The 14742-nt window shown below is 41.4% G+C and overlaps 1 protein-coding gene across 2 annotated transcripts in view; it reads right to left on the minus strand.

Moving 5' to 3' along the window:
- nme7 (NME/NM23 family member 7) overlaps positions 1-14742 on the minus strand; it is a 145969-nt gene extending 131227 nt beyond the window's left edge. The window contains exons 1-2 of one of the 2 annotated variants that reach the window (XM_072585193.1): positions 14515-14739; positions 42-149 (exon numbers count right to left, since the gene is read on the minus strand). In XM_072585193.1, coding sequence (XP_072441294.1) covers positions 42-149; positions 14515-14517 — 111 coding nt within the window. In that variant the 5' untranslated portion in view covers positions 14518-14739. Of the gene's footprint in view, positions 1-41; positions 150-14514 lie in introns of both variants that reach the window. The other variant, XM_072585195.1, reaches the window with a different exon arrangement.

The following is a 14742-nucleotide window of genomic DNA, read 5'->3' on the forward strand; positions in this document are numbered from 1 at the left end:
TTATACAACATAAAAGTTGAAAAGCAAAACAAAACTCTTACCATTTCAATAGATCCATCTTTTGGATAAAAGAAAAACAAGTAGCGCCGAATTAGGCTAGCACTTGCATCGTACCATTCTGCTATAAAGGAAAACTGTTCTTCATGATCCTAAAAGAGAAAATGGGCAAAGGCAAGGGGCAGGAATGGTGGTAAAGAGGAAGATAATAAAACAGAAAATATTAACACCACAAGTGACAGCAAGAACAGAACATATAAGTGAATCAGTATACTTTTTAAGCAAACGTTTACCTCAAGAAAACTTGAATAAAAAAAGTCTCTTAACATCAGAAATATGATCCTATAAGAATTACTGTGCTGGATGGAATATCATTGTCCCATTCCCTTCAGCTTCCAACCCACCAGTCTCTACAATTAACATATCAGTATTCTCCATTCCACAACCAAACATATCCTCCCTTCCTCTTTTGGCATTTCAAACAGACCATTCTCTTCATGACACCTGGCTCACTCTTCCTTCAATGAGCCCACGACTTCTTCCTTATTAATTTTCAACCCTTCTAGTGACAGAGGTTTCTGCTCTGTCACTATGGCCTTGGTAACAGCATCCTCTCTTGTCAAGACAGATGCAAAGTATTCATGTGACTCCTCAGCAACGATCCCTGTCATAGACTAGATTTTGTTTGGGTCTTGCTGTCTATGAATGTGAGCTTTTTCAGTATCAAAGAACTTGCAAATCATGCTGAATATTGTGCCACCAGTGAGAATACCTACTTCTGACCTCATAATTGAGGGAGGGTCATTGATCAAGCATAAGGGCAGCAGATACAAGGGAACATCACAACCTGAAAATTCTCCTCCAAGCCACTCAGCATGCTGACTTGGAAATATATCACCATTCCTTCACTGTTGCTGAACCAAAATCCTGGAATTCCCTACTTACCAGCATCATGGGTCTACCCAAAGCACATGAACTGCAGCGGTTCAAGAAGACAGCTCACCGCCACCTTCTGAAATGTAACTAGGGATAGGAAATATATGCTAACCAGCTAGCAATGCTCATGAACACAAGTGAAAGAAAAGCTGAAGATAGCTTGGGCCAGGTCACTAACTGGAGGAACTCCTGCAGTATGTCATAGGCTGTAATGATTGACCCCCTATGATTCGAAGCACTGAAAAGTTTTCTATCTGATTCATATTGACTAATTTTGCATGGACCCCTTTATCCCACACTTGGTAAAATGCTGTCTTGATGTTAATGGCTGTCACTCTCACTTTATCTCTGTGGAGTTCAGCTTTTTTTTCATGGTTTTACAAACTCTGTAATGAAGTTAGGAGCAGAGTCACCCAAACTGATCATGAGGGAATAGGTTATTCCTTTGCATGTGCCACTTCTGAGAGCACTGGAATATTCAGCACTTTCATTCATCTCTTGTTACTGCTATGATCCCAGCTGAGAGTAGAACTGGACAAGTAATATCGCAATTAAACCTGGCTTATATTATCATATATTTAATTTTCAGTTGATTAATGTGTGGTTAGTCATTGAAACACACAAGGCTGAAGATGTTCTTTATAATAAAAGGAATGGTTACAACACGAAAGGAAACAAACTAAATTCTACACATTACTAAAACTTGTTTCTGAACTCAAAAAAACTTAATGTATTTACATTGGTTGTCATAAAGCCAAAAGTATTTAAAAATCATTCCATTAACAAACAGTAGTCTGTAGTTACACACTTTCTGACCTACACCGGATCTAGGTCACGGTTCCATAAAAACATGCTGAAATAGCAAACAAAATCATCACTGAACAGACACACATCAATCTCACTTTTAAAATAATCCAAGTTCTAAAAATGAGAATAGTTTTTATACACCTTTCATCATCACAGGTTGAATCAAATTGGATAAAATCAGGCTTCTGCGATGCTGGGGACCTTAAGGGAAAGTTAAAATGAATTATCTACTTAGAATCTCTGGCTGAAGCTAGAGACAAATGCTTCAGCTTTACTTTTTGAATGATGTGCTGGGTTCCTTATCATAGATAAGCCTTCCTCCCCGCTGTTAAACTGTTGTTTAATTTTCATCACAATGTAAGACTGGATTTGGCAGGACTGCAGAGCTTAGATCTGATCCATTCATTGTCATTTCAGTTGATCCCATCTACAGCATGCTATATCCTTTGTTTAGATTAGATTAGATTACTTACAGTGTGGAAACAGGCCCTTCGGCCCAACAAGTCCACACAAACCCTCTGAAACGCAACCCACACAGACTCATTCCCCTACATTTACACTTTCACCTAACACTACGGGCAATTTAGCATGGCCAATTCACCTAACCTGCACATTTTTGGATTGTGGGAGGAAACCGGAGTACCCGGAGGAAACCCACGCAGACACGGGGAGAATGTGCAAAGTCCACACAGACAGTCACCTGAGGCGGGAATTGAACCCGGGTCTCTGATGCTATGAGGCAGCAGTGCTAACCACTGTGCCACCGTACCACCCGTAAAAATATCACTTATATAAATTATTTGGATGATAAAACAGAAAGCACGGTTAGTAAGTTTGCAGATGACACCAAAATTGGTGGTATAGTGGACAGTGAAGAAGGTTATCTCAGATTACAAAGAGATCCTAATCAATTGGGTCAATGGGCTGAGAGATAACAGATGGAGTTTAATTTGGATAAATGTGAGTTATTTCATTTTGGTAATACAAACAAGGGCAAGAGTTATACAATTAATGGTATAGCCCTGCGTAATGCTGTCGACAGACAAACCTAGGTGTTCAGGTACATAATTCTTTGAAATTTGCGTGATAGGAGATGGGGTGGTTATGGTTGCCTTCATTGCTCACACCTTGGAGTTTGGAGTTCAGACATCTTCTGGAGTACTGTATGCAGTTCTGGTTACCCTGTTATAGGAAAAGAGATCATTAAACTGGAGAGGATTCAGAAAAGATTTACCAGGACGGTGCCAGGAATGGAGTTATAAAAATAGGCTGGATCAGCTAGGAACTTATTGTTTAGAGCATAGGAGGCTGAGGGGTGACCTTAGAGGTTTATAAAATCATGAGGGGCTTAAACAAGGTGAACAGTGAGGGTCTTTTCCCTAGTTTGGGGGGAGTTCAAGCCTAGGGGGTATATTTTTAAGGTGAGAGAAGAAAGTTTTGAAAAAGGACACGGGGGCGACTTTTCTTTATACACAGACAGTGGTTCATGTATGGAATGAACTGCCAGAGTAAATGATGAATGCAGGTACAGTTACAACTTTTAAATACATTTGGATAGATAGATGAATAGGTTTGGAGGGACGTAGGCCAAACGCTAGCAAGTGGAACTAGTTTAGTTTGGTCCAACTAGTCCACGCTGACCATTTTGCCAAAGGATTGGTTTCCATGCTGTATGACTCTACAACTCTGTTGTTTGGCCTGCAAGTAGCCCTGTGTTCCACCTTCATCAAGTTGACACTTCATTTTCATCTATGCCTGGTGCTACATTTAGCATGCCCTTCTCTATCTTCATGTATCCAAGACTAAACATGATGGCAATAGTAGAATATGCTAGATTGTGAGATCACAGATTGAATATGAAGACAATTATTTTGCGAATAATGTCCATGTAGATGCCTAATTTTGTGCTGCTAGATCTGTTCAAAATCTGACCTACATAGCAAAGTGCAAAACATGATGGAGGATATCCTCATTATGAAAACAGGACCTTTGTGTCCCCTCAACCACTGTGTGGTTGTCACTCCTACCGATACTACCATGGATTGATGCACCTATGACACATAGATTGGACAGGATGAGATCAAGTAGGTTTTTCCATCAATGTTCTCTCACTGGTTCTGTTTGGCTCAGCCTAGCAATTATGTCCATTGATTAGTAGTGGTACTGCCAAGCCACTTAGTGATGGGCATTAAAGTCACCCACCTGGACTACATTCTGTGCCCTTACAACCTTCAGGGCTTCTTTCAACATTGTCCAACATACAGCAGTAGGCAACAATCATCCCACATTTGATTATTAGATGGAGTCCAAAGTCAATGGTGTAATATCCCACAGTAACTCCCTCTTGGCCGGTCTGTCCTGACAGTAGGGCACCATATGCAGGGATGGTGATGACACTGTCTGGGATATCTTCAATGAGTGTGGCCACTTTTTAATGTTAGCATCAGGCATGATTAGATTAGATTAGATTAGATTAGATTACTTACAGTGTGGAAACAGGCCCTTCGGCCCAACAAGTCCACACCGCCCCGCCGAAGCGTAACCCACCCATACCCCTACATCTACATCTACCCCTTACCTACGGGCAATTTAGCATGGCCAATTCACCTGACCTGCACATCTTTGGAGTGTGGGAGGAAACCGGAGCACCCGGAGGAAACCCACGCAGACACGGGGAGAACGTGCAAACTCCACACAGTCAGTCGCCTGAGGCGGGAATTGAACCTGGGTCTCTGGCGCTGTGAGGCAGCAGTGCTAACCACTGTGCCACCGTGCCGCCCTTGTTATTAAGTTGAAGGTGAATACTCGACCTTTAAGAGAGATTGAATGCTGTTCTGCACTGAGAGCTTACAAGCACCTGCTTGTATCAATTCTGTATCAATTTAGACTGACAATATAGTTAAACTGTGATTTAAATTTTGAAAACACAATTGCCAGATTCTATACCTAAACAAGTACAAAAGCTATCATATTGGAATTTCAAGCCTTGAATTCAAATGTTTCTCTCTTACACTATCCTTCCCCTAACACCCAATGAATTTTTCAACCATAAAGTTTGCTGAATTATTCAACTTATAAATAAATTAAAACAGAATTTCAAAATTGTTGCGACATACTTGTTATGTGAACTTAAAAACATTTCAATAATTTAACAGCTACATAGCACGACAAACTACTGCACCATCAAAACCAAAACAGCTGTAAAATTTACCAATATGAGAAGCAGTTCAAGTCTCATCAAATCCCACATTCAAATACTTAATATGCTGTCCTTTCTGGTCTTCTATGAAACAACAACCAGGGACAAATATTGCAATGGTGATAATAAGTTCAAAGTTAAAAATAAATGTAGCTTTTGATAGTTGAGAAAATCAAGATAAAGGCAGAGATTGGGAAAAGTGAGAAGAACATGAATGGTTTGGGCAAGAAATCACAAGTAAGAGCAACGAAAAGATCCATAGTAATTTATTTTTTGACAGGAGATTCCACACGATTGTGGTCACAGGAAGGACATGAAATCCCAGGGCACTGGAGAGTTTTATTAAATGAAAATTGCACAGAATCTACACAGTAGTTCACGCATTAGCAAACCACAAACAAGTTGAAGTTTTGAGATATGTATAATGACAAATTCTCCTTTGTCATACTCCTCAAAATGTTTACAATCTGAATCTGTGTCTACATATGAACATACAAAACAACAGCAAAAGCATTTTGCCCCTGGAGCCTGCTACAGCAATCAATGAATTCTGGTTGCCCTTCTACAGGAAAGATGTTGTTAAATTTGAGAGGGTGCAGAAAAGATTTACAAGGATATTGTCAGGACTGTAGACTTTGAGTTATAAGGAGAGGCGGAATAGGCTGGGGCTTTTTTCCTGGAGCGTCAGAGGCTGAAGGGTGACCTCAGAGAGGTTTATAAAATGGAGGGCATAGATAGAGTGAATAGCCAAGGTCTTTTTCCTTGGGTGGGCACAGATTTAAGATTAGAGGGGTGATTTGTAGCTCGGTTGCCAGCTGTCATAGTTGTGGGTATGGTCACCGAGCTGGGAAGTTGATTTGCAGACATTTAAGAAAGGAAATGGGAATCCCGTGCCAACTACCTAAGCGCTACCTATGAACAACTCCGATTCCTACATGGATGTCAAATGAATCAAATACTACCACTCTGTGTCAGATACAGACCACCAATCAACAACCTACAAGCCAGGGAAATAGTCAGGCAAAATGGTCTCAGGATTATCCAGGTTATGATTACAGACACACAGAGCAGTCTACACAGGTACAGACAAGAAATTGCGCACCAAAAATCGTTAGTTTCAAAAATAACCAATCAAACAGGTCATCACTATAGGACAGAACAAAACCACATACAGAAAGAGAACAGCCACTATAAGACAAAATGACTAAGGTAACCAACAGCAGAAAAGTCAACATCACAGACATCTGGATAAAAAACAGACAGCTTACAGACATTGAAAAAGTCGTACTAGCCAAGTGACTCAACTACAATCACAAGGACGCAAAAATAACAGACATCCTAGCTGAGCTAGAATGTACGTTCAGAACTAACAGACTAACTGAAGAGGCACAATAAGCAGTCAGACAAACCATTGTACCTCTACTAATAAAGATCTGGGCAACGGGGGAAACAATACATCCAATGCCACCCTTACCCTGATGGCCACCTTTGTGTGTGGCTGCATCAAGATGTGTGTGGATCCCCGGGTACGCAAACACCAAGTGTCACTACATACTGAGGTTCTACCTGTCCCCAGTGTTACAAAGGATGGGCCTGGCCTCGCTGCTGCGGAAAGCTCCGAGTAGTTGGACTGTTCTTATCATCTATCCTTCGTGGAGAAGTTTGTGAAGAAAAACACCTTTGACCACAAGTCCATCAGGAAGTGGTCAGCACGTAGTGTCCTTGAGACCCTTCAGGAAAAGGAGAGGGCAGATCTGATCGAGCGGTTCCCTGAGCAGACTGTCAAAGTCATTTGGCAGAATGCCTCATCACCAGAACTTTCCAACAAGCACCAAGACATGGCTTGGCTGGTGGTGAGAAGGGCTCTGCCTGTGAGATCCTTTATGCACACTGCCCTCGAAGCGGCTGCGGGGGGATGAGACTGTCACACACCTCCTTCTGGAATGTGCCTATGCAGAAGAAGTCTGGATAGGAATGCAGTGGTGTTTGTCGAGATTCGTCCAGAGCAGCGCTGTGACGCGGGACTCTGTGCTCTACGGTCTGTTCCCCGGGACACACACCAAGACGAACATCAACTGTGCCTGGAGGATCATCAACTCAGTGAAGGACGCTCTCTGGGTGGTCTGAAACCTGTTGATTTTCCAGCTGAAGGAGGTGACCTCGATTGAGTGTTGCAGACTGGCACATTTCAAGGTCCAGGACTACATGTTGAGGGACGCGTTGAAGCTTGGGACAGCTGCCGCCAAGGCTTGGTGGGGAAAGACTACCGTGTAATGTCTGCCTGCCGAAGCACAGAGGTCCGACGCAGGAAGGGGGCTCCGCTGACCCCCCTGCTAAATATGTGGATAGTAATTGTACAGACCTGTATATATGAATGATTACTCTGTCTCTGTATGCCAAGAAATGGAATGGTTACATATGTATGGCATGACCAATTGTACAGATCATCAAAATATTTTATGAATAAAGTATATTTTTGAAATTTAAAAAAAATTGTACCTTTACTAATAAAGAAAATACAAATGAACAACCTTAACACCAAAGGGAGAGAAGCCCTAAAACACTCAAAAATGAGAAGAACATAATCATAGTACCAGTGGACAAGGGCAGAATAATGTTATCATGAACAAGACCGAATATATTCAGAAAGCAGAGAAACTACTTGCACATATCAACACCCACCTACGGAGGGAGTGTGACCCCACATCACAGCTAACCACAGAACCTACAAAAGAAGTGAACTAATAACCAGGACTGACCTACAAACAATGAAACCAGAAAGCAACAATACTCCTAGATTTTACAGACTACCCAAAGTACATAAACTAGACATACCACTTAGAACCATAGTGGCACTCCCTGGAACTCCAATGAATAAACTGGCAAAAGAACTTCAACAAAAACTAAAATATCTTATCAGCGGATCCAAACACTCTATATAATCGTCACAGGAATTCCTAGACAACATCAAGAACATAAACACAGTCAAGGACGAAGCAATGGTCTCATTTGATGTGACGGCACTGTTCACTTCAATTGACAAAACTCTAGCCAGAGAGACAAAGCCAACCTCCTGGGCAAGCAAAACAGACAACACAACAGGAAACCTATCAACAAGAATTGCATACTCAACCTACTAGACCTATGCTTGATGACACACTTCACATTCACAATCAAATATATGAACAGATCAATAGAACACCTATGGGCTCACCCATCTCGGGGTTCAGAGCAGAAGGAGTGATACAAAGACTGGAACAAACATTTCTCCCACAAATCCAATCCAAACTCTGGATCAGATATGTGGACGACACTTTTGTTATCATTAAGAGAACAAAAATCGAGAACACACACCTGACGATCAATACTATGCTCACAGAGATCAGATTTACGAGAGAGGAGGAAACCAACAATCAGCTTCAATTCCTGGATGTGATAATAGAAAGAACACAGAACGGTGAATGCACCACAAAAAGTGTACAGGAAAGCCACACATATACACCAATCAGGTCCTACAGCAACTTGAACACACAAGAGAAACTGCATTAGGATCCTGATCAAAAGAACTACAATACACTGCAGCACTCCTGACCTAAGGAAGGAAGAACAACACCTCTACAGAGTATTCACCAAGTTATTCCCGCAACTTCATTCATAGATGCCTAACAGACAAACAACACAACGAGGACATGCCACAACCTAACTCACTAGCAATGCTACCTTACATTAAAAAAAAAGTACCTGAACTGACAGCCAAACCTCTCCAACCACTGGGATTCATGACAGCCCATAATCTGACAGCCACACTCAAAGACTCACCCTGATAAAAGACCCTATATCAATCATGTACAAGACAAATATAGTTTACAACATTCCATGCAAAGACTGCAAGAAATATGATATAGGACAAACTTGCAGACAACTAGCAATCTGCATCCACAAACACCAACTAGCCACTAAACGCCACGACCAGCTGTCCCTAGTAGCCATACACACATATGTCAAGGACCACAAATGCGACTGAGACAACATAAAGATCATTGGACAAGACAAACAGAGGACAGCCAGAAAATTTCTAGAAGCATAGCACTCATCCACGGACTCCATCAACAAACATAAAGACCTAGATTCAATATATGGCCACTACAACGAACAACCAGAAATAGCAGGAACAAAACCAAATACATTTTAGAACCTGTGATATCATTCAGTCCTTGCCATTGTCGCTGGGTGTCTGTCTGGGTCTCGAGTTTGGATTGGTATTGGTCCTTGGCTATCATAATGGCTTTGCAAAGGTCATACTTGGATTCCTTATACTTGAGTGGGTCTCCTGACCTGAAGGCCTCATGCGTGGTTTTTAGCAGGTTCTGTATATCCTGATTCATCCAGGGTTTCCTGCTGGGGAACACCTGGATTGACTTCCTTGGTATGCAGTCCTCCACACACACTTGCTGATCAAGTCTGTATGTGGTGGCATACACGTCCAAGGTACCTGCAGACTGTTTGAACATGGCCCAATCAGCTGATTCCAGACAGCACCGTAGTTGATCCTCTGCCTCCTCTGACCAGCACTGGACCTGTATGCACGAGGGGGTCTCACGCTTGAATGGATGCTTGTAGATCTAGTGCCAATCAAATGAGCTGCTTTCTCCTGGCTAGTGTCAAGCTGCTTTAGCATTGTCGGAGCAGCACTCATCCCAGCAAATGGGAATTAGTCCATCACAGTGCTAACCCGTACCTTGTAGATGGCAGGCAGGCCTTAGGGAGTTAGGAGGTGAGTTACTCACCACATTATTCCTAACCTCTGATCTGCTCTTGTAGCCAATGCATTTATATAGTGAGTCCAGTTGAGTTTGATGTTGATAGTAGGGGATCCAGTGATGATAATGCCACTAACATCAAGAGGTGGTGGCTCAATTGTCTCTTAATGGAGGTGGTCAATGCCTGTCACGTGTGGCACAAATGTTACTTGCCACAGTCCTCTTTAAAAAATAACTACTAATCTACAACCATGCAAGGCAGTAAAAATATCCTTAGACTTTTCTTGACTGCTAGCAACAGCCTTAATGCCTTTCCCATCATCATCTGCCGTCTTAATCCAAACCTCCACTGTCATCAAAACAAAGGCGAATGGCTCAGTTGCCTCTGGAACAGTTCTCCTTTCCCAATAACTATGTAAAATTTTAGCACTTTTACTACTTATTCCAGACTTTATTCTCTCACATTTTAATTTAGTTTGTCTCCTGCCTTCAAGCTCAACTCATCTATGACCTAATGCTTGCTCTTTTTACAAAAAAAAAGTTGATTATTCAACTCTCCCTATTGTATTCTTTTTGACATTACAACTAGTTCACTCTTCTCAGGCATTGGTCCCTTCATATCATTATCCCCTGTTGCAAAGCATCCACCCACAACTATCAGCCTTAAATCTACTCAGCCTTCTCTTTGCACGAAATGTAACTTTCTCCCAACCAAAGCCTATTCCATGTTCCAGTAACTGTCCACTAAATCCAGTCAGTACTGCACCTAATTGTTTTATTTTTTCACAGAAGGGGAGTGTCACTGGCTAGGCTAGCATTTGCGGTCCATCCCGAAATGTCCTACAGAAGGTGATGATGAATCACCTTCTTAGTTCATGATGGTTAGGTACACCCACAATGCTATTAGGGAGTCCAAGATTTTTACCCAGCTTCAAAAAAAAAGGAACAGCGATATAGTTACAAAATGGTGTGTGACTTGGAAGGAAACTTGCAGGCAGTGGTGCTCTCATGCCTCTGTTGCATATATTCTTCTAGATGGTCGGGTTGTGGATTTAGAAGACACTGTGGGTCATGGCAAGTCCTCGAAAACATCGAGTATGACAGCATCTTTCTGCCTTTTACACCTCTTCTCAACTCTTTCTGATATCTGGCAGGCTGGAAAAAGATGCTGATGGTGTAAACATGCACCCCTCCGTTCACCCACTTATCCATTCTTTCACAAGTACCTTCCTTTTCTGTTTTTTTTCTTTCAGGCAAACAAAAACTCGTGCCACAGCAGTTCAAAGAGTAAGCAAAAGAGCAACAGCACAAAGTGATGAAAAACCATATTGCTTCACCTGACACTCACTGAATTTACCCTAGAAGTTAATATTGAGTCAGGATTAGCACATAATGAGTCACTGGTGTGGGCTGCAAGTAAGCCAGAGATAAAGGATGGGTTCAACTCAGAAGCAAGATTGTAGACAGTATTGCTGCATCAGAGTCAGATGAAAACTTCAAATGGGACAGCACTCAGAAGGATGTTGAATGGGCATACACACCAAGATAGTGGCAGCATTAATTGGCATGCCAAACAGCCTTCTATCTGTGTCAAGGAGCATGGAGGAGCCCAACTTTAAGCTGACAATGAAATCATGCAAAACATCTGCTCTACCTCCCATAACCAGGGACATTATTCTCCCACATCTGTTGCAGACTGTTGTGACAAGTAATCAACTTTTCTGTCACTCCTGTGAGGATGCAATAATATACTATGCGGCTTTATGTGTAACAAGTAGACAAGTAACTTGCAAAAGGACATAAGGAGGGTACAAAAAGATAAATTAAGTGAATGGACAAAGATCTGACAAATGGAGTGTAATGTAGGAAAATGTAAAATTGTCCATCTTAGCAGGAAGAACTAATAAAACCTAAAATGGTGAGAAAGTACAGAGTTCAGAGTTGCAGAAGGATGTGGATATCATGGTGTGTGAGTCACAAAATACTAATATGTTGGTACAACAAATAACTAGGCAAGCTAACAGAATGTTACAATTTACTGCAAAAGGGAATTGAATACAAAAGTAGAGGTTATGTTTCAATTATACAAGGAAGTGGTGAGACAAAATCTAGTGTACTATAACAAACACTGCTGGTGAACCAGCAGGTCTGGCAGTATCTATGGATAGAGAACAACAGAATTATCATTGAGTCAAATATGGCTCTCCTTCAGAATTGACAGGGGTTAGCAAATGTCTTTTTTTAAAATACTTTTGACAGAGGCAGAGGGCAAAGAGAACAGATGGGATCGAGGCTCAGTGCAAGAGTCAAACAGTTGTTAAATGGTCATGAAAGAGAAAAATGTACGAAAAGGAGCAAATGGGTTCTCTATTAAGAGCAAAGGCAACAAGAAAGGCTGGGGGAGTGGGATAGTGGAAGAAAAAAATGGAGGGCACGCTGTGGTCAGGTTCTGAAGTTCTCAAATTCAGTATTGAGACATAGAGGCTGTAAAGTCTTGCTAAGCAAGCAAAGTGTCATATTGATAGGAAATCCAGATAAGATAATGCCAATCCCCAAATATATTTGATTTCAAAGTTAACTCTAAATAATAGCAAACATCCAAAGTAAGAGATAAACAACTGAAATCTACATGCACAGTTATATCTTAGCTAGCACAGTTCACATGGCATTTCTCACATTAACTGGGCTATTACAGAAAGGAAGGAGATTAGCGTGGAATGGAAAGTGAGAAGATTTGAAATTTGAACAAAATTATTGGAAAAAATCTGAATTGCTGGAAAGAACTTTTCTGAATAACAGCAAAATTTGCGCAAGTCAGTTCGCTGAGCAGGAAGGTTTGTTTTCAGACATTTCATCACCATGACTAGGTGACATCATTAATGAGAGTCTCCGGTGAAGCACTAGTGTTATGTCCCACCTCTCTATTTATTGGTCTTAGTTTCTCAAGGTGGGTGATGTCATTTCCAGTTGTTTTTTTCAAGGGAAGGTAGATGAGATCTAAGTGGATGTGTTTATTGATGGAGTTCTGGTTAGAATCAATGTCTCTAAGAATTTTCGTGAGTGTCTTTGTTTCACCTGTCCTAGGATGTGTGAGTTGTCCCAGTTGAAGTGGTGTCCTTCTTTGTCTGTATGTATGGAAACTAGTGATAGTGGGCTGGGTCTTTTGGTGGCTAGTTGGTGTTCATGTATCCTGGTGGCAGGTTTTCTGCTTGTTTGTCCTAAGTCGTGTTTTTTTACAGTTCTTTGTAAATGACATTCACTTTGCTGGTAGCACTGAATGGATCCTTTTGGTTTATTAGTCGCTGTTTAAGTGTGTTGGTAGGTTTCTGGGCTAACATGATGCCAAGGAGTCTGTGAGTAGTCTGGAAGTCATTTCTGATATATCTTTGATGTAAGTAGTAAGGCTATGGGTTTTGGTTGCGTTGTGTCTACTTGTTTGGGTTTGTTTCTGCGGAGTTGGCGGATTGTGCTCATTGGGTACCCTTTTTTCTTGAAAACGTTGTATGGATATTTTTCTTCTGCTGTTTGTAGTTCTTGCATGTTGCAATGTGATGTTGCTCATTGAAATAATGCCTTGATGCAGCTCTGTTTGAGAGTGTTGGGATGATTGCTTCTGAAGTTAAGTACTTGATCTGTGTTTGTTGTTTTTCTGTAGATGCTGGTTTAAAGCTCTCCGTTTACAGTATGTTCAACTGTCACGGCTAGGAATGGGAGTCTGTTGTCATTCTCCTTCTCCTCTTTTGTGCTTCCATACATACAGACTGACAAAGAAGGACACCACTTTGGTCAACACGCACATACTAGGACAGGCAAAACAAAAACACGCATGAGAATTCATAGAGGCATGGCATTCTAATCAGAACTCCATCAATAAACATATCCACTTAGATCCCATCTACCTTCCCTGAACAAAAGAACCAGAAATGACATCACCTTCCCTCCCCCCTTAAGAAACCAAGACCAATAAATAGAGAGGTGGGACATACCACCAGCGCTTCACCGGAGACCCTCATAGTCATGGTGACGAAATGTCTGAAAACAAACCTTCCAGCTTAGCAAGCTAACTTACATACTTCATCAACCTGGGCTACAAATCTTCTCAAAAATTTCAAACAGCAAAATATTTTAAACTAAATGGATAGGGAAACAGACTGGATAAATGGGTTGAGAACACACACTTGCAGAGTCCATAAGACAAAATTGTTTGTTTCTATGTTATAGTTTTGATGAAATATCACATTTCACAGTAAGTTGGAGGAGAAAAAGGCGAAGATGAAGCAGAAATGACCTCTGCTGTTATAGAATTCAAAATACGGTATTTTAATAGGGGTTGTGGAATCTTTGCTGTTTGCCAAGTGTTTAAAATTGATGCACATTTAACGACCGAAGTCGATTGCTCCCAAAGTGTCAATTAACGTGAAGTTCACAAATGATTTTCCCTTGACACGGTTAAGCAAAATTAACCGCAAAAATAAACGAACATTCCCAAGGACCTAAGCCATCCCATTTCCAAAACAGGAGATATAATGTCGATACCCTTTTGTAAATTCCCACGGTGCTGCTGTAAATCGATGGCTGTTCTCCCTCCCAATCCCCTTTTTGTCTTCAAAAGAAAAAGAGCCGTAACGTTGTATTCGCATAGTTTCTTTTGTTTTTGACGAGCAAATAGGAAATGAATTAAAATGAGCCCAGGGTAAACGCGCAACGCTCAGAGGACCCGCCAGATTTCTGAGGGGTCACCTGGAGGATAGTTTACATCTACATTTAAGGAAAACATCCCCTATCTGAGGATGTCCACAAGGAGCCAGCTCTCACCATCTTGACAAACCCTCAGTCAACGCCACCACGTCCGCCTCTCGCGCTGGTTCTGTTGAGCTGAACGGCCCATAGCAACGGCCCTCGAGCACAGGATGTCAATCCACCTTCTTGCTTTTTTAATTTAAAGCAGATCAACACATTTTATTTCTCATGTCTACGTTTGTACAGGACTGACAAAGTACAATAATTTCTCTATTTTTATATCGAAGTGGTTATTTGGGGAGC

The sequence above is a fragment of the Chiloscyllium punctatum genome, chromosome 15, assembly GCF_047496795.1.
Source record: "Chiloscyllium punctatum isolate Juve2018m chromosome 15, sChiPun1.3, whole genome shotgun sequence".
NCBI classification, from domain to species: domain Eukaryota; kingdom Metazoa; phylum Chordata; class Chondrichthyes; order Orectolobiformes; family Hemiscylliidae; genus Chiloscyllium; species Chiloscyllium punctatum.